The 26056-nt window shown below is 48.5% G+C and overlaps 1 protein-coding gene and 1 long non-coding RNA gene across 2 annotated transcripts; one reads left to right on the top strand and one right to left on the bottom strand.

The window, feature by feature from the left end:
• Window positions 1-329: 329 nt before the first annotated feature.
• On the bottom strand, window positions 330-2132 carry LOC141938160 (uncharacterized). Its single transcript, XR_012627187.1, has 3 exons — window positions 1906-2132; window positions 931-1087; window positions 330-631 (listed from the first exon to the last, which is right to left on the bottom strand). It is a non-coding gene; the product is annotated as an uncharacterized LOC141938160 (long non-coding RNA).
• A 353-nt stretch (window positions 2133-2485) lies between these two features.
• On the top strand, window positions 2486-24998 carry GDNF (glial cell derived neurotrophic factor). The gene is made up of 3 exons (XM_074855682.1): window positions 2486-3379; window positions 4595-4792; window positions 22120-24998. Exons 2-3 carry the CDS (start codon window positions 4621-4623, stop codon window positions 22602-22604), a joined length of 657 nt encoding a protein of 218 aa, XP_074711783.1. The 5' UTR covers window positions 2486-3379; window positions 4595-4620; the 3' UTR covers window positions 22605-24998.
• The last annotated feature ends 1058 nt before the right edge of the window (window positions 24999-26056 follow it).

Below are 26056 nucleotides of genomic sequence, written 5' to 3'. Positions count from 1 at the left end.
AACCACTGCTTTCATAGTGCTTTCTCCTGTCCCCTTCTGGTATGCACATGTATATAAACAGATGCATTTATTGGATGCCCATGTTTTTATTGCACAGATACCATATGCCCTCTTTCTTTTTGATTGTTCTGTCATTGTTCCACCCATTTGTTGTTGTCTGTAGAGGCTGCACTTCAGAAACTTTTATTCCAGGTGCCAGTGACTGGATTATCTGTACTGAAAAAAAAGTTAAGATGTCTTTTAAGTGACTACTAATATATAATACTGTTTCAAATTTGTAACAGGAGATAACTTTGGGGGAGTTTTTTATTCTGCTGTTCTTACAAGAAATCTCTTGTGCAAATTAGTCCTTCCCCAAATGGCACAGTTACAAAAATAAATCGCCTGAAATTTTAAAAAAATCTAATCAAGTAATTCATTCAGATGTTATTTCTGAGTTGCAAATATGTTGCTCCTGTAGAGAAGGGGACATGTTCCCAAGGAAGGCTGCCCCCTTCATCATAAATGTCCCATGTAGAGGAATATAGTTGTGCAATTTCCCCTCAGCATGTGGATGACTGCAGCGATGGAAATGCCATGCTGTCCAACGGGCTTCGTGAGGAGGTTCATGTTCATCTCTCCATCTTGTCATCTGATGGAAATTTAGAAGATGCCTCCTGAGGAAATTTTTGTCCTGGCAGCCCATCTAGATGACATTAGCAGACCCCTCCAAATTTCCAATAAACACATCTTTAAAACCTTCACTGCGCTGGCTGTAGAAGACACAGGGATTGCACCTCACTCCCATTACACCCAGTGAGGTGACCATGACCTCCTCTACAGACCTGCAGCCCCTGGCCTGAGATCTCCTCTCGAACTGGGTGCTTGGAGGATTCTGCATGTTTCACATCAATGAAGAAGTGCAAACAAGCATTGTTGGCATGCACACACCTGGCTCTGGAGTCCGCGCATGGGGTCCTCATCCTGCTTCCTAGCCAAGGGGTGCACAGAGGGTGGCGAGGGGCACAGCAAGGTCTGTGCAGAAAGCCCAGGACAGTCAGCGGGAGCTGGTCCCACCTGCATCCTCTCCTTGTGGGGCCTGGGCTGGCTGGGATGTACACAGAGGAATGGGGCAGAGAGGAGGAGATGGGAGAGGGAGAGGTGAAAGAGAGAAGGAAAGGGAAAAGGAAAGGGGAAGAAGGGAGAGGGAAAGGAAGAGGGGAAGGGAGATGGAGAGGGAAAGGGGTGTACAGCAGACAAGGTGGCCCAAGGAGGCAGAGTCGGGGACGGCAGCCCACGGTGCCGCTGGCAGTGGCGGTGCCCGGCCGGGACGAGGCTCGGCGCGGCCCCCCACCCCCACCCCGCCCTATCGGACCCCCCGGCAGCAGCCATGGCCGCCCCCCGCCGCAGCAGCAGCCGCGCCCGCGGGGGGCCGGGACCGGGCAGCGGTCCCCGGCGGGGCCGTCCGGGCACAGCTCGCCTTCCTCGGGGAAGAGGGACGAGCCGGTACGCACACGTGTGAATGCACCACCATAACCACACGCATACAGACACCCGGGGGTGGGGGGGTGGGGGTATGGAAACAAACCCACAGCCAGGGTACAACTCTTGGAGGCAGCTCTGCCGCCGGCCCGGCCCCGCCGTGCCCAGTGCGGATCCCTCCGTCCCCGCAGCTCCGGTGCTCGGCGCTGCACCGGCGCGGCGCGCGCCGGCAGCGAGCTGGTCTCCTGGGGGTTTCGCTGCTCCATCCCAAGCCCCAGCGCCTCACCCCCCAAATATCCAAAAGTAGAAAACATTTTTTTTTTAAAAAAAAAGCAGCAACGCAGGGCGGACGGAACGCTCGCAGAAGCCCTGCGCGCTGCCCCACCGCCCGCCCGGGCTGCGCCGCGTTGAATGCATAGCGCCGGCGACATGGGGACCTCATACCTCCGGACAACTGGGTGAGTCATAAATACACGGCGCAGGGCTGAAAACCGAGACTGTTTACAGACACTTTGCAGCGGCCTCCGGCGAGTCAAACCACCGCACACCGCCCAGGGGTTTCGCTGGGCTGCGCGGAGGGGCCCCGCCGCACTGCGCGGATGGGACCGCGCCGGCGGCACCTGCGGCCGGCGAGGGGCGAAGAGGGGGCGGCCTCCCCGCCGCCGCCCGTCCGCCCGTCCGTCCGTCCGTCCGTCTGTCTGCCCGGCGGGCGGCGGGAGCGCGGCGGAGCGGCGGTGGGGAGGGACGCGGTGTTGGGTTACCCCGGCCCGGCCCGGCCCGGCCCGGCCCGGCCCCGCCGCCGCGGGGCCAGCGGGTGCCGCGGAGCTGCGCCGGCGGCCGCGCAGCCCGCGGTATGTCGGGCCGGTGACTTCAGCCGGGAGATATTTGGAGGCTCCGCGGGGTCCGGTGCGGGGGGCCAGCGTGTGTTTGGGTCTGAAAGCGAATCAGCGGAGGGCGCGTCACTGCCAAAGGGCCCTATAAATCCATCTGCGGCGCCGAGTCGCCCTGGCAAAGCCCCCGCGTCCGCGCGTCCGGCTCCGCGCTCCCCTCTGCCCGCGGGTGCGGCGCCCCCCGCGCCTCGCCCAGCCCCGCGACCCCGCCCGCCCAGCCCCGCCGGCGCCCGGGGAGCCGGGCAGGCCCAGCCGGGGCAGCCGGAGCGGGCGCTCCCCGGCACCGGCCCGGCCTCCCGCCACGCTCCCGGCTTGGATCTAAGCTTTCGCCGCGACGGGACCCCCCGATCTGGAGGAGGAAGCCTCGCTGCTGCTGCCGCCACCAGCTCTACAAATCCCAGCGCCGGCCTCTTGATTCTCCTAGCAGGCTGAGGGGGGTGGTTTGATTTTTTTTTTTTTTTTTTAAATTTTTATTTTTTCCTCCCCTCCTCAGCTGTGGTGGTTTTTTTCTTTTTTTTTTTCTTTTTTTTTTTTTTTCCCTTCCCGCCGTTGCGTGCGTGTCCGAGCGGTGCGCGGCTCCCCGCGGTGCTGGACCAGCTGGCGTTACAGGAGCCCTGATGTCTTCATCTGACTCCCCGCAGTTGTTGATGGAGTGTCTTTCTCAGGTTTCCAGGCAGGGTCCCAAGAGCAGCACCCAGCGCCAGCTCCCGCTGCCAGGCGGCGCTCCCCGCGGCTCGGGCCGCTCCCGCCGCTGCTGAGCGGCTCCGGGGCCGGAGCGGGCAGAGACCCCCGCGGCGCCGCTCCAGCCGCGGCCACAGCACCTGCGGCGGCGGCGGGGGAGGCCGCCGGCGCTTCTGCTGGCGGCTGCCCTCGGCCTCCATCCAGACTTGCGACCTTGCCCCCCCCCCTCCCCGCGCACAGAGGGTCCTGGCGGTCGGACCCCGACCCGGCCCACATGCAGCGCCCGTCCGGCCGCTCGGCTCCCCGGCGTTGATGTCCGTCTCGGGTCCGGCGAGACCAGCTCCGAGGTGAGGGCGAGGCGGGGGCCGGGGCGGGCACCCTCCCCTCCGCGGGGGCACAGGGCCGGGCACGGAGCCGCCCGCAGCCCCCCGGCCCCGGCGAGGTGCGAAGGCGGAGGGCCCCGGTCGGCAGCCGCGCCCCCAGCCCCGCCGCGGGTCCCCCCGGGCCGGACCGAGCCCTGTGCCGGCGGCCGGGCCGGGCCGAAGCGGTCTGGGGGCAGCTGTCATCGCCGGGCGGCGGGCATCGGGTGCGTGCCGTGTCTGGCTCCGACCGGGGAGCGAGGAGGCGAGGAGGAACGGGGAGAGGGAAGGGCGAGGGGGAAGAGAAGGGACAGGAGAGAAGAGAAGGGAAAGGAGAAGGGGGACGAGGAATAGGAAGAGAAAGAAAAGGAAAAACGGAGGAGGAGAGGGAAACAGGAAGGAGAAAAACGAGAAGGAAAGGGGAGGGAAAGGGAGAGGAACGTGAAGGGGAGGTGAAAACAGAGGAAAGGGGAAAGAAAAAAGGGAAGGAGAAAGGAAATATTGAAACAAGGGGAAAGGGAGATGGGAAGAGAGGTGGAAAAGGAAAAGATAAAGGGAAAGGGGAAAGGAAGGCAGAAAGGAAGATGGTGGGAAAAGGAAAGGTGGGAAGTGAAGAGGAAAGGAAAGAGAAAAGGAGAGAAAAATGAAAAAGAGGAAAAGAGAGGACAGGAAAGGGGAAGGAGGGAGAAAAAAGAAGAAACGGAAAAGGAAAGAGAAAAAGGGAAAGAGAAGAGGAGAGGGGAAGGAGAAGAGAGGGAAAGGGAAAGGAAGGTTTGCCTGTAGCACAACAAATCTGTTCAGCCCTGCACCCCAGATCAGCCCGGTCTGCCCTGGCCCATCCCAGGGACAGGTGCCCTGTCACCACCCGGGTGCTGGAGGAGGAGAAGCACAAGGTGACCTGGCTGCCAGCACAGGGACACGGTCACACTCCCACATCCCTGGGTGCAGGCTCCTGGGACCTGCCTGCCTGCATCCCCCAGAGCAGCTCACTTGGGCGTAGAGGGGCTGGAGACCATCGTGCACCGCCCTCTCCCACACCTCTCGCTGGGGAGAGCCCCCTTCCCTCACTCTGGGTAGGCAATGGGGGTGGGAGGCTGATCGGGGGTGTGAGGCTGCTCAGCTTTGTCTCAGGGGTGGCAGGGAGGTGGCAGGACTGGGGGAGCGCAGCTGCTGGGGGCTAACCCTGCCTCTCCTCTCTGCCAGGGGCCCGTGTTGGAAGGAGATCTAAGATGAAGTTATGGGATGTTGTGGCTGTCTGTGTGGTGCTGCTCAACACGGTCTCCACCTCGCCCCTGCCCACCGGTAAGACGCCTCCCGAGGGGCCCCCTTCAGTGGTAGAGGGGCCTGAAGATGATCTCTCCCCCATCAGCCTGCTGCCTCCCTATGCTGTGCACAGTGACTGTAAGAAACATTCCCCTTTGTAGCCACTGCTGTCTGTCTTGCTAATGCGTTCCCCTTTGCTCAGGCATCAGGGTGAGGAAAGGACCCCCCCACTTTCTGCCCTCACTTGTCCCCCAGGCATGGTCGCTGGCTCTGGTCTGGCTCTAGCAGCTCCCAGCCAAGTCACCCTCCAAAGCTTGGGGTTGGCAATTGCAGCGGCAATGCCCCCCCTTCCCCCCACCACCAGCCGTACCTTCCTGGCAGTCGTAAGGTCCCTTTGGTTGAAGAAGCAGGGGAGATGGGAAAGGTAGTTGTATGCAGAGGAGCCAGGAGGTGTGTCAGGTACATACACCTCCCACTGCAGGCACTGAAACTACTTCCCCACCACTTCAACCTCCTCTCCCTGCTCAGACCTGCCAATGCAATTATTCGCTGTCTGTAGTGGGCGCAAGTCCTGATGGAGATGGGACTTCATGTGGGAGGCACTGTACACATCCTGGAGTGCTGCTGAGTTTCATTAAATCCTCCTTTGGATCCTGATCCCAAAATTAGTGTGTCTGCATGGAAATTTACAGAAGAGTAGCGGTGGCAGGGTTAGGAGCTTGATGCAGAGCAATCCACATGAACCAGCTCACAGTAAGACAGCTTACAATCCAATGACAGATAATAATAATGCCTCGCTAATAATAGGTCTTCTACAATAGCAGATACAAGATTTTCACAGTGGTATGTGAATGTTACACTAACTCTGGTGGCTTTTTAAAGTCAGAGTTAATATGACTCAGTAAGAAGTCGCAAAATACTCACATGAACTGTGAGATGTTCACTTAGCAAAGGCACAGACACAGCTTGGAGGTTGCTCCATTTGCCCTTGCCTAGCCCTCTCTGTTTAGCTCATTGCAGGATGCAGACAGTATCCAGTAATTGGGATTCATTTTTATCTCCATATGTGGAGGCATGTCCTTTCCCTGCGCCTGCCGCAGTTCCAGCCATGGGCAGCCCCGCTCTGGTTTCTCTGGGACCAGCCGGGCTAATGCAGCGTGGAGGCGCAAAGCAGGGAATCGTGTGCCGTGACTCCACTTTCGTCCCCTCCCCAACACCCATCTCCTCTTCCGCACACACATCTGTGCCCTTTCCCATTTAGTCTTCTCTCTTTCCTTTTCTTGCTTGTATTTCCCCCCTGCTGGAATCTTGCCTAGGCTGCCTCCTCTGCCCATCCCAGCCCAGGCTCCTGCTGCTCGCAGACCAGCAGCCCCTCTGATGTCCTTTCAGCTCCTCCATGCAGGAGGTTGGCCAGAAGTGCTTCGTCACAGGGCTCCAGCCTGCCATCGCATGCGGTGATCTTCTCCATGACAAGCCATGTGGCAGGATAGGTACTGTCCTATGAAAGGCAGTGATCAGCTTTTCAGGCCACTGTGCTGGTCCCCTCTGCACAGGCTTGCTGCAGTGCCAGTGGCAAGAAGAGCATTAGGGTAAAGCAGCACCAGTCAGTTTGTAGCTCTAGCAGGAGCTACAGAGTGGGAGAACATTAGTGCTCCATCTTCCCAGGGTGATAGTATTTGTATGATGCCTGCTTTTATCTTGAAACTTACTTCTGGGAATACGGTCCGGGTGAGCTGTTTCCTCCACAGAAGCTTGAGGGGACAGGCAGCAGCAGCGGTCTTGTCTGTTCCTAGTGTCCAAAACTTCTCATTGTTGCCTCTGTTTTTCCTGTGGATTGGGTGAACAAGAAGTGAGAAGAAAGACAACCTGTGTTTTACCTGAGCTCTGGTAGTATCAAGAGACAGCCTGTTCCAGATGTCTTTATTTCCAGGGTACAAATGTAGGCTTTGCCAAGCAGAGCTGGGTCCCTGGTTATTGCCCAGGATAGTCGTTTGAGAAAAGGCTGATAGTTTGATCTCAATCTCTGAACCCTGCAGATCACAAGTAGATGGGCCTCGCTGCAAAGGGAAAGTAAGCAGTGCTGTTCTTCACAACAGAAATAGGGGAAAAGCCTTGGAGTTCCTGTGGTCTTTGTATGGCAGCAGTTTATGTTCATGCCCAAAAGTCAGAAACTCCACTCCGCTACAAGTCAGATGAGTCAGGGGAGACCTGCAGAAGGATGGCTGTAAGAAAGCAGTGAAATACTTTGATCCACGTTTTTAGTTGATTTAAACGTGTGTGCTGTCTGGAGAACAGTCTGCAAACACAGAGCCCATAAGGCTGATCCTGCCCAGGCACATTGCTGCCTTCCCACCGCAGCAGCACTTTGTCCGATTTACCGCTGTCAGTGTCTTTGACATACTTGTTACTCTCTGCTTGCCATTTGGTGGCACACACCCTTCAGCACAAAGATACACAGCGATTTACACAGGAGTCGTCACATCTACACCATGTAGACTTCCTTCTCCTCTTCGAGGTTTCTCTTACAAGCAGGAGGCAATGTGCCATGAGCATGCAGGCGTGCTTGCAGCTCCCCAGCTCACCTGCTGGTGGACCCGCTGTGTATTAATATCTCTGTGGATACCATTGGTCAGCTGCTTAGCTGAGGGCCTTTGCAGGGCGCAGCTCACAAAGTGGTGGGAGCACTGTCATTGCCCACGTTGACTTATCAGTGTAGGGAGTGTGTGGGTTCTGTGTGCATTCAAAGAGGGGTGCACTGCTCTCCTCCAGAGTGATCCCCCCATGCAGGCTGGGCTGGGGAGTAGCAGTTGCGCTCCAGGGTTCTTACTCCGGAGAGTTTGGGTCTCCTACAGTGCCTGCAGCAGGGGTTGGGAGAGTTGCGAGATCAAGTCCTGCTCCTAAAGGCAGGCCAAACACCTTGCTGGAGCACAGATCTGTTTTCCCAGGCCCTTGAAACCTTTTTGTATTCTCATTGCTTGGGATTGCTTTCTCTACAAAGAGTGCTCTGAGGTCACCTGCTGTCACCCCATCCCTTTCAGACTGGCTCGAAACCTTCCTTCGTTCCAGCCTACAGACAAGGTCCTAACCTCCTGGGCTGATCAGGTGTAATGTGCTGACCTTTGCTGTTCAGGGCAGTAATTAGAGATGGCAGAGAGTGTTGGCAATTGCAGTCTTCTGCATTTTTTAGTGGACTGGAGGCTGGAGTGAGAGTAGCCCCCATAAATGCAGTGCATTTGAGATGAATCCGGTGTTCATAGGTGTTTTAGGCATCAGTGTCCATGGGATAGCTTATTCCACACAAGAGTAGCTGTAGAGTTTGTAAGGTTAGAAAACCCTTTCTTTGTTTCCTTCATGCTACAGTCTGCTGGGAGAAGGACACAATTAGCTTAAACAGCAACTTCGAACAGAGCAAATACAAACTGAATTATTATAAACTAAATACTAAGTCAGCAACTTCAGAAGCATGACAGTGCAGAGGGAGCCAAACACGTGGTTTGACTTACATGCATTTCCCAGTGAATACATTTTGTAACTGCTTGCTGCTGTATGGCCATAATCAACATGTATGTGAGGACTGGAGTATCCTAAGATCCAGGATATGATATATCGTGTCTTCATCAAGTCAGCATCTTTAGTAAGAACTAGTGGTAAGCATGTAGAATTAAATGAAAAATTTCACCATGGACTTTTCCCTCCTAATAGGAGGAAAAGGTGGGTTTTTGCGTTAAAATGTCTGAGTTGCTCTACGGCCACTGGATGGTCATTTGTTGGTGGAGTTCCTTTGGTATGTTTGTTGTGCTGTAACACACCGTGGTATGTGTAAGTTATACCTCTGTTAAAAATTCTTCATACCCCTGCTAAGGGGTATTTCATGTTAAGTTACTGTATTTAGCTGCAACATTACCAACCAATACGGAAAGTATCTAGAATAAACAGTGATATTATAGGTCTCTTTAAGGCAAAACCAGTATTAAATTATATTTCAAACTGAATGCATTTCCTTCTGTACAATATTAGGCACATTCAGTGTTAGGAACCAGAACTCTCATGTTTTTGTCCAGGATTTCCTGTTCAGCATACCTACAGTGTGGCATAGGCGCTTTAGTCTAAGACTCCCAGAAGCTACAGAGGTAACCTGCCCATGCACAGTAAATCCAAAGCATGGGAGAGGTGTCTGCCACACCGAGCAGGTGCCACACTGTGTCATTTGATCTGTGTGTATCCAGTATAGCCACTGCATCCAGACAGTGTCAGACCAAGTGTGCCTGTGTCCCTGGGCCAGCATATATAACGGCACACCCAGGTTATTTAGGCGTTTAGAAATTCAAAGCATTTGAGTTTGCCCATTCACGGGCACAATTCTAGAAAAAGACCAGGACAGTTCTTGTTAAATGCAGATGCATGTAGCCCTAGAAGCTGATTTTTCTGCAGTCTCAGGTGTAAATACTGAATATACTCCTGTGAAGGGTATTCTGGGGCTTAAGGAGGAAGGGACCAAAATGCAAGAGAATACGGTTTTATTCTCATTAGCCTTTGTTTAAAGTTTTATGTTTTTGCTGCTTTTCGATTTAGGGACCTCAGCAATTTCCCAGTGGAAATGTGGATCCTTTTAGATGTTTTGCAGGTGTGGGTTTCTAGATAACATATCTGACCATGCTTTTCTTGGTCACCTTTCATACGCCTCTTCAAATTATTTTAGAAATCCTTGTGTTCAGGGTCTGCAGATGACAGACTGCAAAACCCTTCTTGAAAGGCTGAAGAGTTCAGCTGTGTAGTCACTGTTGAATTGATAGGGGAGGCATTATTTGTCCACTAGAGGAGGATCCTCAGATTGATAGGTTGTAATGTCTTTGGAAATTGCACTGTTCCTGATTAGGACTCCATAAAGCAGGTTTAAAATACTTGAAGTTACAGAGGCTGAGAGAAGCCATTGGGGTCATCGGGTTCCATCCCCCACAACTGCAGATGATCAGGGATCAACATCTAGTGCAAATATGCAGTCTTCATTCCCCAAGCACACTATCAAGCAACTGCAACTTAAAACTTACAGTGCACAGGCCAAACCCCACATAACTACACTTGTTGTGGATTCTTATGCTTCTGAGATAATAAGTTAATCACAAGCAATAAATGAGGAATACTAAATATTGCAGCATAACCATGTTCAGGATCATCGGACATCTAAGTAGGCCACTGCCACATTAGTGCTGGTAGAGTGGTTGACACTGCAGAATGGTCATTTTTGACAAAACCAGCTGTAGTTTTTGATGAAGTAATATTTGGTAAGGGGAACCAAAGGAAAGATTTCAATGTTTCTTGGAAATCCAGCCCTGATTACAGTGAAAAAAGGAAATAGAATCAAGAAGATTTATTTGAGACAGGTACAAACAAAGCATTAAGACATAAAATATACATTAGAGTACGTCTGTTTTTAAAATCAAGGACGGAAATTTAATTATGTGAGACATTTCAAACATCAACATTCTTTTTAAGGGATAAAGCCACATTGTATGACTTAGCAGATATTTAGGCTGTATGTATTGGTACAGCACTTAAACTGAAACCTGCAGGTGCATTTCTTTGAAGTCAGTGAGACTTGTACAAATGCTTTAATGATTATTGAATAGGAATAGTCTTCAAAAGAAGGAAACACTGAAATCAAAATACTTGTTTTCCTGCATCGGGGCCAGACATTGTTACAGCAGTATGCCAAAACTTCTCAGGTGGCCACATTTTTAGCAATAAGCTGGTCATATCCTCTTTAACTAACAAGATACTTACAAACATCTGGACTACCTCTGCTCCCATCCTAAGCATGCAAGATTTCTTTGGCAAAAACAGCTATTACTCAATTTCTGACAGGGAGGTGTAGATCCAGCGTAGTGGCTGGGAAGGAGTTCGCTCTTCTGAGCACACACCAGTGCTGTCTGGCAGCCCATGGCCCATGCATCCCACATGAGACCTGCAGCAGAGTAGGTAGCACCTGCCCTACAGCCAGGGACTGATTATTACAATAATGTTTTCCAAATGGTAATATTAAAACTTTTCATATAATTCCTATTGTAAGCACATTGAAATACAAGTAGTGAAAGGCAACAGTGGAAGAACACGTATTATTTATAGGTCAGATCAAAATCTGATAGCAGCAGAGATTGCCACCCGAGGAGCATCAGCCATGGTTTTGCCTGGCTGGCTCTGCTTTACTGCCCCCAGGGAAGAGACTGGGGTAGGGTCCCTTCCTGCTGCTTTGCTGCCTGTGTTTGTTCCTTGGGAACACCCCTAAAACCCAACAGGAGCTGCAGTGTAAGAGCACAGGGGGCCCAGGAACAGTTGCTGTTACATATTTAGGAATGCTGTTCCTATTCAGTGAGCTGGCACTAAAGTGGGGCTGGGTGACCTATGTCGAGTTTTACTGATGTTGTATGAGGGCTGAGCTGGATCACTTCTGCACCAGGGATGCTAAAGATAATTTCTTTTTATTACCAACATTGTATTTCCTCCACTGTATCTGTATTGCGTCCATTAAAGTCTCAGTGCTGTGCCTGTTAGCTGGCTGCACGCATTCTTGCTAATACTGGTCACAGGTTTTGGGTCCCACTCATACATTCTCATTTGAGGCTCTCAGAGGGTTGGGACAGAACAAAATATTAAGCATAAACCCAGGTTTTTACTGGGAAGCTGGATAGTTACTCAGCATTGTATGGATTTGGATGGATACGAGGCCTTAGTGAAGAGACAACAGGCCAGTATGTGCCTTGCACAGGTTTGGCTCCTGCTCCAGCTCTGGCTTCAGGCAGGGCACTGCCACTTCTTCTTTTTTCCCCTTTTACACTCTTTATATCGTAACTTCTTCAGATGCAGAGTCTGCCTCGTGGGTGCTCGAGTGCCCACACAGCCCTGTACAATAAGGCCCTAGTGCAGATGGGCTCCTCGCAGCTGCTGCAGGAACTGTCACAACACCTCAAGAGCAACCGCTGAAAAGCTGTCTGCTCCTCAGTGCCTCAAAGATGGATTTTCAAAGCTCTGTATCAGAGGCAAGGCCACATCCTCCTGCTGCTCCTTTGCTGCTTGACTGCCAGGTGAGACACTCCTTTGCCCACCCCAGAGAGGCCAGAAGAGGGGCCCAGCCCCAGGTGCCTGCCCAGAGTTGGACAGGATCTTGTGAACAACCCCGCCCGGACCAGATGAAGAACCAAGAAATTCTCATGGACAGGTCAGCTTGCAAGGCAGCTTCCTTTACTTCACCCAGTTCATCTGACCTTGCTGTTTCCCCCTGCTCTCAGGGAGTTCCCCCAGCTGGCAGAAATTATCATGGTCCTGTTGTTTCTCCCCTTCCTTCTTCTGGTGGGAACCAGCATTTCATACCTGTGAGAAAGAATGCAAAGGATGTGAGGGGAGGCACTGCCAAGCATGGCAGTGTGAAAATACAAAGTCCTCTGCAGATTTGCCGTTCTGACCAACACATGGGAAGCAGCAAGGTTAGCTAGTGAGCTACAAACACAAACTTGGCTGCCCCATCAGGAGTAAACACACCAGAAAGGTGAACCCTGTGCCTTTCTCCAGTGCTGTCTTATCATACCTGACTGGTATGCGTGGCCCTAGAGTCATCCTCCAGGTTACTGAGCACTTTACTTTGATGAGAGACAAGTGACACTGATGAGAGGCTCCATTTCTAAGGGCTGTCTGAGTCGGGGGCAAGGACACAGCATGTCCTGGGAGCTGGTGAGGCAGGGAGTGAGGTAGTGAACCAGAACTGTGTTAAACATTTAAAGATGAGCTGACCCTGGTGTGTTTGATGCTCTATTTCCTAATGGACACAACGGATGGGTTTCCATTTCACTTTTAGCCCCATGAATTTTCATGCAAGGCATGAAAGCAAAGTTATACCTCAGAGAGGTGATATTTTAATTGTTTAAATCCTGAAAACCTTTCAGCATAACTGGTTTTAACACCTGCCTTTGCTTTGATGCCTGCACGATAGGCTTTGTTTTTCATGAAAAATAGTTCATTTTCAATAAAATAAATACTTTATCCCCACCACAGTTGGTGCTTTTTTACAAAGCATAATGATCACCACATTAGTAATTTTAACCTCACCAAGGTCACGCTTCCACAAACAGGTTACTCCGAGGGTCTACTAAAGTACATCTTTGTGGTGTGAGATGGAGGGATTCTGTGTTTGGTCGGGGCATGTCCGCTGTAATAAGTACCTCAAAACACTACTGCAAAGGAGCTAAATACAAAAATAATTAATGAATAAATGGTATACCAGAGTAATCTTCATAAGCAACAACAAAAATGAGGATGATTTGTTGCAGTCACTGTTAGAGGCATATTAATTGGCTATTTCCCACTAGCAAATGATCTAAGAAGAAACATTTTTATGTGTATAACTTCAGAGGAAACTTAAAAAATAACGAGGTAAGAAAGGAAATTAAAATATTTTAGTTATGTAGGGCCCAGATTAAAGTACCAGACCTGTTTTTTAAAAGGGCTATTTGATCCTAACACAGATCTGGATCTTAATTTCTAAATAATGCTTACCATTGTAATGAGCTGGATTAACTCCCTTGAATTTAAAACATACTTTAATCTAAAGTCTGAATGCTGCTGTTTGAACTTCTCTAATTGAAAGATAGCTGTGCTTAAGTGAAATATCCTGGTAATTTTATCAAATGTTTGGCCTGACATTTTGATGTAGCAGCTATACACTGCCACAAATGCATGCATAAAACCTCTACAGTGTAAAACAAAAGCCTAATTTTAGCATTTTTGGTATACCTTATGTGACTCCTATTACATCGCAGTAACTCAGGATATGCAAAAATACCAAATGACGCTACAGTGATGTGATTACATTTTCCTGAGATGCGTATGAGACACTATTCGATAAAGTACAAAAAGTTTCAGTTTCAAGGAAAACCCCACTAATATAAATTAGTATTTTGCAATTAATAGAATGTAAGCTTTTCTTGTAAACCATTATAGACAGCATGGTCAGAAGAGACTGTAGTTAGCCTTTTAAATCCATAACCAGGCACCACAATGAGTAACTGGATTTTTTTCTCAAAAGCTGAAGATCCATCTGTTCCCACTGAAATCAATTTGTGGTCAGGTACAAACTGAGGGTTTCTTGTTCTACCATGCTGGGTTACTGCCGCTGCGGGGGACTATTTGGCTTTAAGATAGGTCTGTTGCTAGTGAAATCAAAGGAGTAGTTTAACAATGATCACTTTTGAACAGACAGAAATAAATCGTCCATTTTTCTTTAGTGGAGGCTGTTTTCTTGAGAATGTGATGAGTTTGATTTGGATAGTCATTTAGACCTATTTTATGTAGAAGTCTGTCTGAACACTGTATAATTTATTCTTCTGAAAAGTGCAGGGATCAGATCCTGGTCCTGCTGGCACACGGTGTCTCTAATTAACTGGAAATGCAAAGGCAGGCTTGGTGCAGGGGGTTGCAGTGGGGAAGATGCCTGGAGGAAGGCACGTTTCCCTGCATGCCCAAAGCAGAGCTCCAGGGTGGCTTTCTGAAGAGGCTGGTGGGGAGCACCATGGGTATTCGGCTGCAGGATCCTGCACCCGTACGCGCTGCCAGCTCTTGTAGTGCCCAGGAGACAGGGACTATGCTCAGGGACGGGCAGGTCAAAACTTCAGGTTCCAGAGAGCAGCAGTGAGGCAAGAATTTCAGTTTGCATTCAAGAGAGACATTCCTAACTGAGCGATTGGATCAAAACTATGATCTGAGGGTGCCCTAAGGTTCAGAAAGCAAGCGAACAGCTTGCAAACAGCAAGCAGAAGATGTGGATATTCTTGATTTTTTAATTAGTATTTTAAATGAGTCTCATTTCTTGTTTGACTCCTGGAGTTCTGGACATTTGGTGTTCACCAACTCTGCCCCCAGCCTGGTCACTCTTATAGATTCCCATGTGCACCAGTCCTGTGGTGTCTCATTCTTTTCTCCTTGCTTTTTTATTAATTTTCTGGTCATGTGAAAAACTCCTGACAGATCAAGAGCCCTGGTTCAGCAGGACATGGGAGACAGAAGGTGCCCAGAGGCAGACGGGCACATGGGCTGCCATCCATTCCCCCCGCTGTTGATACTCCAGCACTAGAAAGCAGATTCATGCTCTGGTTGCCACAAGAGGAAAAGTCTCTGCTTGTTTCTGCCTGGGTGTTCACATCCTTGGCATGGCACTGAAAGAGGGCACATGGAAGGGAGCTGCAGGAGCACAAGGTGAGCGGGAGCAGGACACACATGCTGGCCACAGGTCCCGCAGGCAGCACTGCCTGCTCCACGCTCCTGCCGGCGGGGTGCTGCGGAGGCGGCGCAAAAACGCGCGCACGTGCCCACATGCAGACTGCCTTCAAGGGGTTTCCCCAGGGAGTTGGATGGTCAGAAGACAGCTTTCAGAAACATGACATAAAACCCAAACGAAACCTCATGACTTTGTGCCAGTCTTGTGACTGTTCATGTCTAGATGGTGGGGCTCAGCCTGTCACACTGCCCCAGTGGGGTCTCTCAGCCTTTTTCCCACACTGTGAATGAGATACATAGAGGGCCCAGGATGAGGGAGGATTTTACATTTCCAGGACTTACAGTCCTTTCCCTCAGGAAACATCTGCTTTGAGGTGCATCACATGTGTGAGCCAACATTTGCAAACCTATTTTGAGCACATGCTGTTGTGGGCCATCGCATCCCACCTCATCCCATCCTGTCCTATCCTAGGTGGCTTTGGATTTTTAAATTCTAATTCCTTCACACCCTGGAGCCTGGGACCAGAGACGACTGCTCAGAGCTCTTTACTGCTTTTATTGCCATAGTATCTGAGCATTTTCTGCTGGCAGTTTGTACAGTATGACAGGCATCTGTCATGTGTTTGTTCTCTCAGCTTTTCCACCAGAAGGCAAGTGTTGTCAGTAAACCAGTTTGTTTTGAAAAAAGTATGTGTGTATAATTAGATACATTTGTATGTGTGTATGTGTAAATACAGCACACATATACACACATGCAAACTCTGTATGTTACAGGAAGGGATAATATTATGTGCTTCTCCCAGGGTGTGAAATCTCCACAGAAAGCTCTGTCAAATCAGTGCAGTCCATGCAGTATTAGAGAAGCAAGCTGCTGGGCTGTTGATGTTTATTCTGAGACTATAAACATTTTCTAAACAGTGTTGGAGACAGAGGGATAACTAAGTACCACTCAATCAAGTGACTTTTTTCAGGTTACAAACCAGCACTCTATGCCAAGGCAGCCCTTTGTGAGTCTGGTGGTATTCCTTGGCCATGCAGCTCAGCTCAGCACCCACTTCGCCCCCAGCAGCACTTACCACAGTGCAGAGACCAAAAAACTGCTTGGGACATGCTGGCTGTGGTGCAGAGAGGTCTTGGCATCCCTGGAGCACATCCACCAAGTGCCCATCAGGATGGGGTGGTCCTGCTGTCATTCTTCCCCACCTTCCCTTCTGTCCATTCATCTTTTGCAGTCTTTAGTCCTTGATCAATGGTTATTGCTTATTCATGTATGATGTCTGGTGGTAGCTTCCTTAGCACTTACCTCTAGTGCCTTGTTTCAGCCCGTCACACCTGGTGTTAATGCTGGCATTTCCACTTGGTTGCTCAGGGTCCTATTTCAGCAGCTTTCTACAGCATTTTGTTTCGGGCTCTCAGGCTTTGCACCCATGCATTGGACAGAGAATATCACTACTGAGTCATGACTGGCACCTTGGCATAGGCTGCTAAGTCAGCTCTCACTTTACTCCTGGCTGTCAAGGTTTCCTTCAAACCCCTATGAGCCACTCCTAGTGACTGTAGTCATGCTGATGACTATGCTTCATTAAGCAGCAGAAGAATAGCACCAAGCCACATCACAGAATCACAGATTCACATCGGATCGGTATGAGCCCCATTGCTTGGGCCCATGGTTCAGTGGTTGCTGGGTCCAGCTGCACTTGATGCAGTACTGAGCGCACACGCCCATGCCACCGAGTGTGTTGAAATGTGGCTTTGTGGGATGGTATAATATTCAGGGTTGTACCAGCCAGAGGCTGGCTGATGGGGGGGACTGGAGGTGTGCCTTGAACAGTGCTAGTTATGGAAGCAAACTTGGGATACATTTGCAGTTCAGTCGGAAGGTGCCAAAAAGAGCATCATTGCATTGATCATGACTAGTTTCGGGCTCCACAGTCAGAGGCTGTTGTTGTTTACAGCAACTTACAAGGACTCACTGAGTAGCCCAATAATGCAGCTGCCATTGTGTTAATGTGGTGTACCCACATAGCCACATAACAGCGTGTGTGTTTGTAGGTGGACAGACACAGACCAGGGTCAGTAGGTCCAGTACATTTTTTCAAGGGGGACTCTGTGCCCACTGTTCCCACAGGTTTCATAATATCACCCATGTGCCTAGTCTCTTCCAGTGATGTAATCTCCGAATAGTGGAGATTACTACAAGGGTCCTCTCGATAGATTTGGATATCTGCTTGGTATATTTTCCAATCCCCTGGGCTGAAGGGAAAGTCCACCCTGGAAAGAGAAAATTGGCATTCATCATACTCATAGTGCTGGCATCCCTCCCAGCGGGTCTCCCAAATGGCCTGATGTTGCAATAGGGAATGAGCTGAGCAGGGATCCCTGCTCCATTAGACATATCGGCCACACATACCTCATCCCAGGTTACAGCTTGGAGTGCTTCATGCATGGTTAGTGTTAGAGACCCAGTGAGATCAGCAGGATCAGTCATGCTGCTAATACCCCATTTTCTGGTTGTAGCAAGTCCATGTGTGTAGGTAGGGCTCCTCTAGTTGGATACACTGTTGGCTTGATTACTTGATCTACTTTTTGCCCTACTGCTTCTACCTTCTGCAGTGTTGACACCCCATACCTGTGTTAGGAGCGTTGCATAGGGCTCTTCTATTGTGTCTTTCCTCCACCTTAAGTATCATAGGCCACTCACAGCGCAGAAGGCTCTCAGCAACATTAGCTCCCTTGGTGCAGTTGGGGTAGTGATCACGCATGAACCAGGATAGATGTCAGCATGGGCTCCAAGCAGGGACACAGTCCACAACATGGACCTTTCCTCCTCTGACCTCGGTGCCAGGGAAGGTCATGGAGCAGGTCATCTTGAGGGCCATTAAAAGTCATATAATAGACAACCAGGGGATCAGGCCTAGTCAGCATGGGTTTATGAAAGGCAGGTCCTGCCTGACAAACCTGATCTCCTTCTATGACAAAATGACCCGACTACTGGACGAGGGAAAAGCTGTCGATATTATCTACCTGGATTTTTGAAAAGCATTCGACACAGTTCCCCGTAGAATTCTCATATTAAAACTGGCTGCTCATGGCCTGGATGAGCGAACGGTCTGCTGGGTCAAGCACTGGCTGGATGGACGGTCCCAGAGAGTGGTGGTCAATGGAGCTAAATCCAGCTGGCGACTGGTCACAAGTGGTGTTCCTCAGGGCTCGGTGTTGGGACCATTTCTGTTCAACATCTTTATTGATGATCTTGATAAGGACATAGAGTGTATCATCAGTAAGTTCGCAGATGACACCAAGTTAAGCAGGAGTGTCGATCTGCATGAAGATAGGGAGGCTCTACAGAGAGACTTGGATAGATTGGATCGGTGGGCCAACATTAACGGGATGAGCTTCCACAAGGCCAGGTGCCAGGTCCTGCACTTGGGCCACAACAACCCCTTGCATCGCTACAGGCTTGGGGAGGTGTGGCTGGAGAGCTGTGTGGAAGAGAAGGATCTGGGGGTTCTAATTGACAAGCAGCTGAACATGAGCCAGCAGTGTGCACAGGTGGCCAAGAAAGCCAACAGCATCCTGGCATGTATTAGAAATAGTGTGACCAGCAGAAGTAGGGAGGTGATAGTCCCCCTGTACTCTGCACTGGTGAGGCCACACCTGGAGTATTGTGTCCAGTTCTGGGCACCTCAATACAAGAGAGACATCCAGGTGCTGGAGCGAGTACAGAGGAGGGCAACGAAGCTGGTGAAGGGCCTGGAGAACAAATCCTATGAGGAGCGATTGAAGGAGCTGGGAGTGTTTAGTTTGAGGAAGAGAAGGCTGAGGGGAGACCTCATCACTCTCTACACCTACCTGAAAGGACATTGTAGAGAGGTTTGTGCTGGTCTCTTCTCACAGGTGATTAGTGACAGAAAAAGAGGGAATGGCTTTAAACTCCAACAGGGGAGGTTCAGACTGGACATTAGGAAAAAATTTTTCACAGAAAGGGTGGTCAGACAGTGGAATAGGCTGCCCAGGGAGGTGGTGTAGTCACCATCCCTGGATGTATTTAAGGGGTGTTTAGATGAGATGTTGGGGGATATGGTGTAGGGGAGAACTTTGTGGAGTAGGGCTGATGGTTGGACTCGATGATCCCAAGGGTCTTTTCCAGCCTGAATGATTCTATGATTCAATGATTCTATGATTCCTCTTTATCTACCCTCCAGGGCATACATGGATTGGCTTGTGCAGCACAGTGCTTGAATCCTATAACTGTCGATTAATATTTAACCACAGTAGACTCCTGCGTATAGCACTGTCACAGGGGTAGGTGATACTTTTGCACCTGAATTGCCAGCAGTTTAAAAATTGTGTGCCTACTTGGGTAGTTATCTCTTCAGGTAATACACAGTTTTGTTTCTCCCTTCTTAAGTGGGGGACACTTACTCCCCTGGCTGCACTGGCAGTGTACCAGGCTTGGGATAAGTATGAGGCTGAAGGTTGCAGACAAGAATGTCCATGTATAGGTTGGGTTTCCTTGTAACAGTCTTCTGTCCACTTCATGATAATTGACCATTGCATGAATTTCATTAAGCCCTAGTATGCTTCCCTGATGGTTGTATTTCACTGTCCATAGCCAACATCTCATTGTGTCATACTGTTGCTACAAGGGTTGAGCCAGGAGTGTGTGACAGATGTGTGAGCTGGGGTATTCACAGTAGAATGAGAGGGGTAATTTGAAGGTGAGAGTGGAGAATGGCACAGCTAGAACCATCGCCTCAGGGCCACATCCCTTACTGGGTTATAAGCTAAGAAACATAGTTTCTGTGCAAGAAACCTAGAAACCACCTAGTCCCACAGCAATGAATGCCTCCTGCCAAACCCCTCTCCATCTGTATCCATGACAGAGCCAAACTTGTACTTCACGTGAGTTATCTTGCTTGACTGAGTCTATAGCAAGGTGTCTACCCCTTCTTGCTTTTAAGGAATGCAGTCCACCCATCACCTTGACCTGGACCTTGCTCAGTAGGGCAGTATTCATATGGGTAGGCAGACCAGCCTGCCCTGCAACAGAGCTGGGTGGTGCATCCAATAGACACCTATCCAAGCTACCCCTCTCCAGTAGGTATGGCTCATAGTGGGTATTTGGGTACCTGCTACAGAGGTAATGATGGAGGAGTGCAAGAAGGGTGAACTTACCATTGGTGTCACAGGAATATGGGGCTTGGTGCAGGGTCCTGCCTTGTTCGGGTCCCATATAGCTGTATAGATAGCAGCCATCCCTCCTTCATGTCTTTTCACAGTCAATGGTCTGTGAGATTGTTGCCTTTAGCATGCATATTTGTAAAAAAAAGTGTAATTCACTTTTCCCAGTCCCAAACTCTGCAGTTTATAGGATCCTGCTTCCCATGTGCCACTCTCATTATGAGAAGGTACAAGATTGCCTGTCTTCATTACTCTTTTCCCAGTCTATACTGTTTTACTGGAGCTATCGATGAAAAACCGTATGCTTCTGATCCATCACTGTTTTGTCATGGAGGCGAGCCTCTAGGATGTGGCTGCTTTGGGGAGGGGTCCGTGTCCCTGCTTACATGCAGATGCACTGTGTTTCAACAGGTTTTTGCACTAACAGAGTTAAGATCCTTCTGCCTGCATCTCCTTTGTATTTGGTGCTTCTGCTGAGGATGTGAAGGTGCACCTTTGCTAGGCAGTGTTTTCCTCTCCTCTGTTAACAGAGTCCATGCCACCATGTGTGGGCTGGATACATGCGCTGCCTGGTCTCCCACCAGGGTTCCTGGCTGTTGCAGTGCTCATTAGGGAAATGTGGCGCTGAGCCTTTGCCTAAGGAGCTGTTCCTATCTCAGCACCTGACCGGCTGAGAGCCTTTATGGCTCAGTGGATGTACCAACCCCCTGGCCAGGTGCAATGCTTTGGGTATTGCCTTTCCCAATATTTGCAGTTCCTGGGAGATTTGTAGGAGTCCTTCTGGAGATGGAGCTCCCATACATGCAGGGCCAGGTGCGCAACACTGGTCTGTTATGTGGGTGGGCACTTAGAAGTTAAGTAGAGAAAGAATCATCCTCTTAGGTCTTACTGCAAAGGAAGTGAGTTCTCAAGTCTTGGTTTTTGGCACAATGAATGAGAAAAAAAAAAAGTCAATACTGCAGTGTAGTTTATGTGTTTAAGAGACAATCATTAATAATACAACATAAGGACACCACACAGGCTTCTGACAGCCTGACCCTCCATTAAATCATTGAATTCACTAAAGCAGATCACACTGAGGGATTTAGTCCATGGGAAGTTTAAAGATTTCAAAATATTTTTTTTTTCCAAATCATGCTGAAAAGCTGAAATCTGAGAACGTTTCAGAACACGTTCAATTTCACCATTATTGTAGAGGTTCATTCTGCTAGTATCAAAACATTTCGTTGACTTCAACATTTGATTTACTTGAATAGTTCATCACTGGTAGAGCATATATCAAGTGAAAAACGAAATAGGTATGTGAACTTCATAAAAAATGTGTTGATATTTCCCTTGAAAATTAACATAATACTTCTGACCTATTTCTATTCTGTCTAATCAGCATCTTGTGATACAAAATACTTCCATGAGAAATTTTTCAAAAGCTCTGATAATACTAATTATCCCTTAGAAGCAGTAAAAAGGCGGGCATTCAGCCAGGAAGGATAGCTCATCCTGGTACCCCAGGAAATTCGTCTTTCTGTCATGCCCAAAAACCTTATCGATAGGTGGCTTTGGCAGTACTAACCGTTGTTGGTGTGAAAAGACAACAATTAATAATTATAATCACAAAACTGCTTTAAAGAAGCCTCATCCTTTTGCTGCTTTGCTGGGAGGAACTGGTGTAACCTTTCTATAGTAGCTTCCTCCACCCATTAACTAATATTTGTATCATGACATGCTTTTCCTTTCCTTGATTTTGACAGGGTTTATGCAATATTGAAAGATGTGCTGGAGTGCTACCAGGCATCAGCAGACACCTACAGAGATACATATATATCTCATTTATTTTTCCCCAAATCAGTTTCCATGCTGATCTAAACCATTTCAAATTCTCCCTGATTTCTGAGGGTCCTGGGCACATGCACTGAAGTGATGGGCAGAGCAGCTTGCATGTGTCTAATGCTTTTGAGCCATGAATGGACAAACTTAATGACACCTGATGTGTGACAAAGCTTTTTTCTATCTTTCCCAAACAGCTAATATGCCAGAGGATTACCCAGATCAGTTTGATGAGGTAGTGGACTTTATTCAAGCCACCATTAAAAGACTGAGGAGGTCACCAGATAAACAGACTCCGATTTTTTCTAGGCGGGAGAGAAACCGACAAAATGCAGCCACAAACATAGAGAATTCCAGCAAAAAGGGAAGGAGGAGTCAAAAGGGCAAAAATCGAGGATGCGTCTTAACAGAAATACATTTAAATGTGACTGACTTGGATTTGGGATATGAAACCAAAGAAGAGCTAATTTTCCGGTATTGCAGTGGATCTTGTGATGCAGCTGAGACCACCTATGACAAAATTTTAAAAAACTTAACCAGAAAGAAAAAACTAGTCACTGACAAAGTGAGGCAAGCTTGTTGCAGACCCACAGCCTTTGATGATGATCTATCCTTTTTGGATGATAACCTGGTTTACCACATACTGAAAAAACATTCCGCAAAAAGGTGTGGATGCGTCTGACAGCTGCACGCCAGAGGCAGCGCCAGTTTTGCATTCCTGCCACGATGCAAAGAGAGGGACCAAGGTTCCTGGGGAAGCGTCTGCTCAGAACGGAGAAGAGAGGACCAAGAATGCAGAACAAGGGGTCATGAGAGCCCAGGGGCTGGGAGGAAGGCGGCATAGGAGGATGGAGGCTTTTGACATCCTATGGGAAAGTAGATAAAAGCTCAGGTGGAGATGCCGATGACTGGACGGTGTGCACGCTCTCTTTCCCATCTGACACAGTCCACCGTCAGTGAGACTCAGATCCATGAGGAATGTGCTTAAAAACACAACCCTGCCATACCATGCTGTGTTGTAGTTATACCATCTGTGCCAGGAACCCTAGATGAGAAGTAGCTTAGGAGTACCTTACTCATCCCATGTGCCCTCAGCTTTACTGAAAGACATTGTGTTACTGCTCATTGAAGGGCGGTTGCTAAACACTTAGGACAACTTCTAAGCTATAATAAGATTAACCTCATAGTTAAGATGATAACGGGCAAATATCAAAATTCCCAGGCTCAAGTTCTCTAGGGCCAGTATTAACATGAAGCAAACCAGTTCCACTTCCTGTTTAAGTTTGGTTATCTCCAGCTCATGTTTCTTCAAAACAAGCGTAGGATTTCATTCTTCTGCTACCTGTGAAAACAAGTTGAGTTTTTAAGCACTTCTTCCTAGTATAGTAGGAGAAATAACAAGCCCGGTTCTACACAAAACGTGTTTCTTTAGGTTTACAGAGGACTAACATCACTTGCGTAACTACATTTCTATTTGGTCATTGTGAGTGAGCAGAGACTACTTGATGCAATGCATCCGTTCAGAGACATAAGTATACAGAAGATATTTATTGAGATTAAGTTATTGTTATTTATTATAGTTCAGTAATGAGTCTCCTTTCCTTATTTATTAAAGTTTCTTTTTGAAGGTGCCAAAGTAGATGGTGCTTGGAAGATACAGAGAGACAATGAAGTTGGGAACAACGGTCCATACTTTTGATTGAAAGTGTTAACTTGAATGCAAAAAATCACTTACTTTACCTTTTTTTTTTCTTTTAAACAAAATCCTGATTACATCACAAAATGTAGTGCCGAAGCCTGCAGCCCTTCCTCCTGTTCACCACTACTTTTGAAAATTACTGCACTCATACATGTGCAGGAACAGCAATGGCTCTGAATGAGTGAGGGTCACAGGACTTGGCTCAACATCAGTGATTTGTTAGAAAAACTAATTCTAGTTATATTTTAAGTGTAGCCACATATTTTTCTCACACTTTTTGCCAACTGACCTCATATAACTATTGACAAATGGAAAATAATCACATTTAGCCTTATAATTTCTTGTTATATTTATTTAAGCTTCTCCTTCAGTATTTCCATATAGAAGAGGTTAAACCCCTCTTAATAGTTAGCCCTGGATTTAATATAGCCTGCAGGTAAACAACTGTGTTAAATAACCAAAGTGTTATGTATAATTTGCTGAAACCTTACAGGATTGTACCCATGCAGCAGAACAGTCTGAGTTTCCTTAGGATGAGGGAGGTTGTAAAGCAGAGGCGTTCATACCTGACCATTAATGCAAGCTGTCGTTCTGGAGACTTTTCTCCCGAAGGAGCAGCAGTGCAGGTCACTAGACATACCTGACAACCAGTGAAGCATCAACTCCCACAAAAACAACAGGAAGAAAAAAAATCTCTACCAAAACCCAAAACACAATGGTCCAACCTTTTATCTCATGCATGCAATGGCTCTTCATTCTCATTTTGCTCTGAGTCCCTTGGGGTGCCACAGAAGAAGGGTGTAGAAGTCAAAAAAGTCCAGAACAGGCATAGAAAGATGTACCAGGTGTATGAAATATTATTCAGCCCCAACCTCTGTTGCTTTCCCATGCGGATGAAGGGCAGTCCCAGAGCCCACCCACAGGGTCCATTCTTACCCTCCACACGGGGCAGGGGTGGTACAGCTGATACCACCACCAGCAAAAATGCAAAAACCCTGCATTTTTGGGGCAGTAAAAGCCTGCTAAGCTGAGGGTCAGCTGTGCTTCTGGGTAGTTGACCAGCGGCAGCGCTCAGCGGTATGCTTTCACTTGCCCCAGTTGCTGAAAACTTGCCCCAAAGCATTTTCTGTGCAGCTTAAAGGGGATATAACTGAACAAATCACTTTGTTCAGAATACAAAAGGGTAAAGTTTGTGATTTTTTTTTTATTTTTTAGACCTTACTGAAGACAGGAGCATGCTTCTCTGGAGTTTTTTACTTCACCTGCGATTTATGTCTCAGTCATTTATGTTAAACAACCAAAGTTCTCTACAGACTTTATTTTTGTACAATATTCATTTTATAACTTTTTACAAAATAAAACTCATTTCTATTGTTACCTGGTTGTTGCTTGTGCTTCTTTCCCACTGTACCACTTCCAATTTACAGTATTGCCAGGTTCTCAACCCACATGGGACAATGCTGAAGAGCCAGCAAGTCCTCTATGCAATGGAGCTTTCCTCCCCTATTTTACCAGTGTCTTTAATGTGGATCAGAGATGTCTGCAGCTTCTTAGCAGAACATAGTATTAATGGGCCATTGCAATAAATGACTCGAAAATGCATGGTAATCAGTGACACAGTAATCAACCCAGTGGCAGGCTTGAAGTTTTGTTGCCCAAATAGCCCCTTGCCCATCCGGGTCTGCAGTGGCTTCTTGATGGCCTTGGCTATACATGGCCACAATTCCACTTGGAGGGGATTTGCATTTTGCTTTGTTAACCCAGGCATTAAATCAGTTGGACTAGATTCCATCTCCTTTGGCAGTCCTTTTCCCTTCGACTTCAAATAGGAAAATACAACTTGAGGAATTTTCTTTTCCACCACCATCATGGAAAACATGAGGGCAGGTTTTGTGGCTGTGGCCAACAACTTTTTCTCAACTGTTTTGTGTTAAGTGCTGCAGTTACCATCACAGAGCCTATAAATGCATGCAGACTTATAGGTTTTGACACCAGGCTCTGTACTCCTCGAAACTGCTACAGAGAGGAAGAGGGAGCATCTGAGCAGTGAGCAGAAGATCAAACACTCTTTCTCGTAATGTACAGCATATGGATGCCTTGGCTTCATTTGTGCCGAGCGAGGCCATGCACACAGCTCTAGGCCAGCCCCTGGAACACAAAGCAAAGCTTGCAAGCACTGCCTTTGAAGCACACGGTATTGAAGGCATTCCTTCTCGCATGCCACCGCCTCTGCTCCTTGCATCAGAAGCCCATCCACCATGCACAAAGGCTGCTGACTGCAGTCTGGTTGAATATGGCACATATTAAGTGTTTGGCATGAAAATGACCTGCAGCTTCACGTTCAGCAGAGCACTTTCCCGAGAGCTGGAGGGGGGTGTCTTATGTAAAACACAACCGTGAGATGCTCTGAAGATCAATCTCTGATCTTATAGCCC

This window comes from Strix uralensis, chromosome Z (assembly GCF_047716275.1).
Source record: "Strix uralensis isolate ZFMK-TIS-50842 chromosome Z, bStrUra1, whole genome shotgun sequence".
NCBI classification, from domain to species: domain Eukaryota; kingdom Metazoa; phylum Chordata; class Aves; order Strigiformes; family Strigidae; genus Strix; species Strix uralensis.
This window is presented reverse-complemented; position numbering and strand designations above follow the sequence as displayed.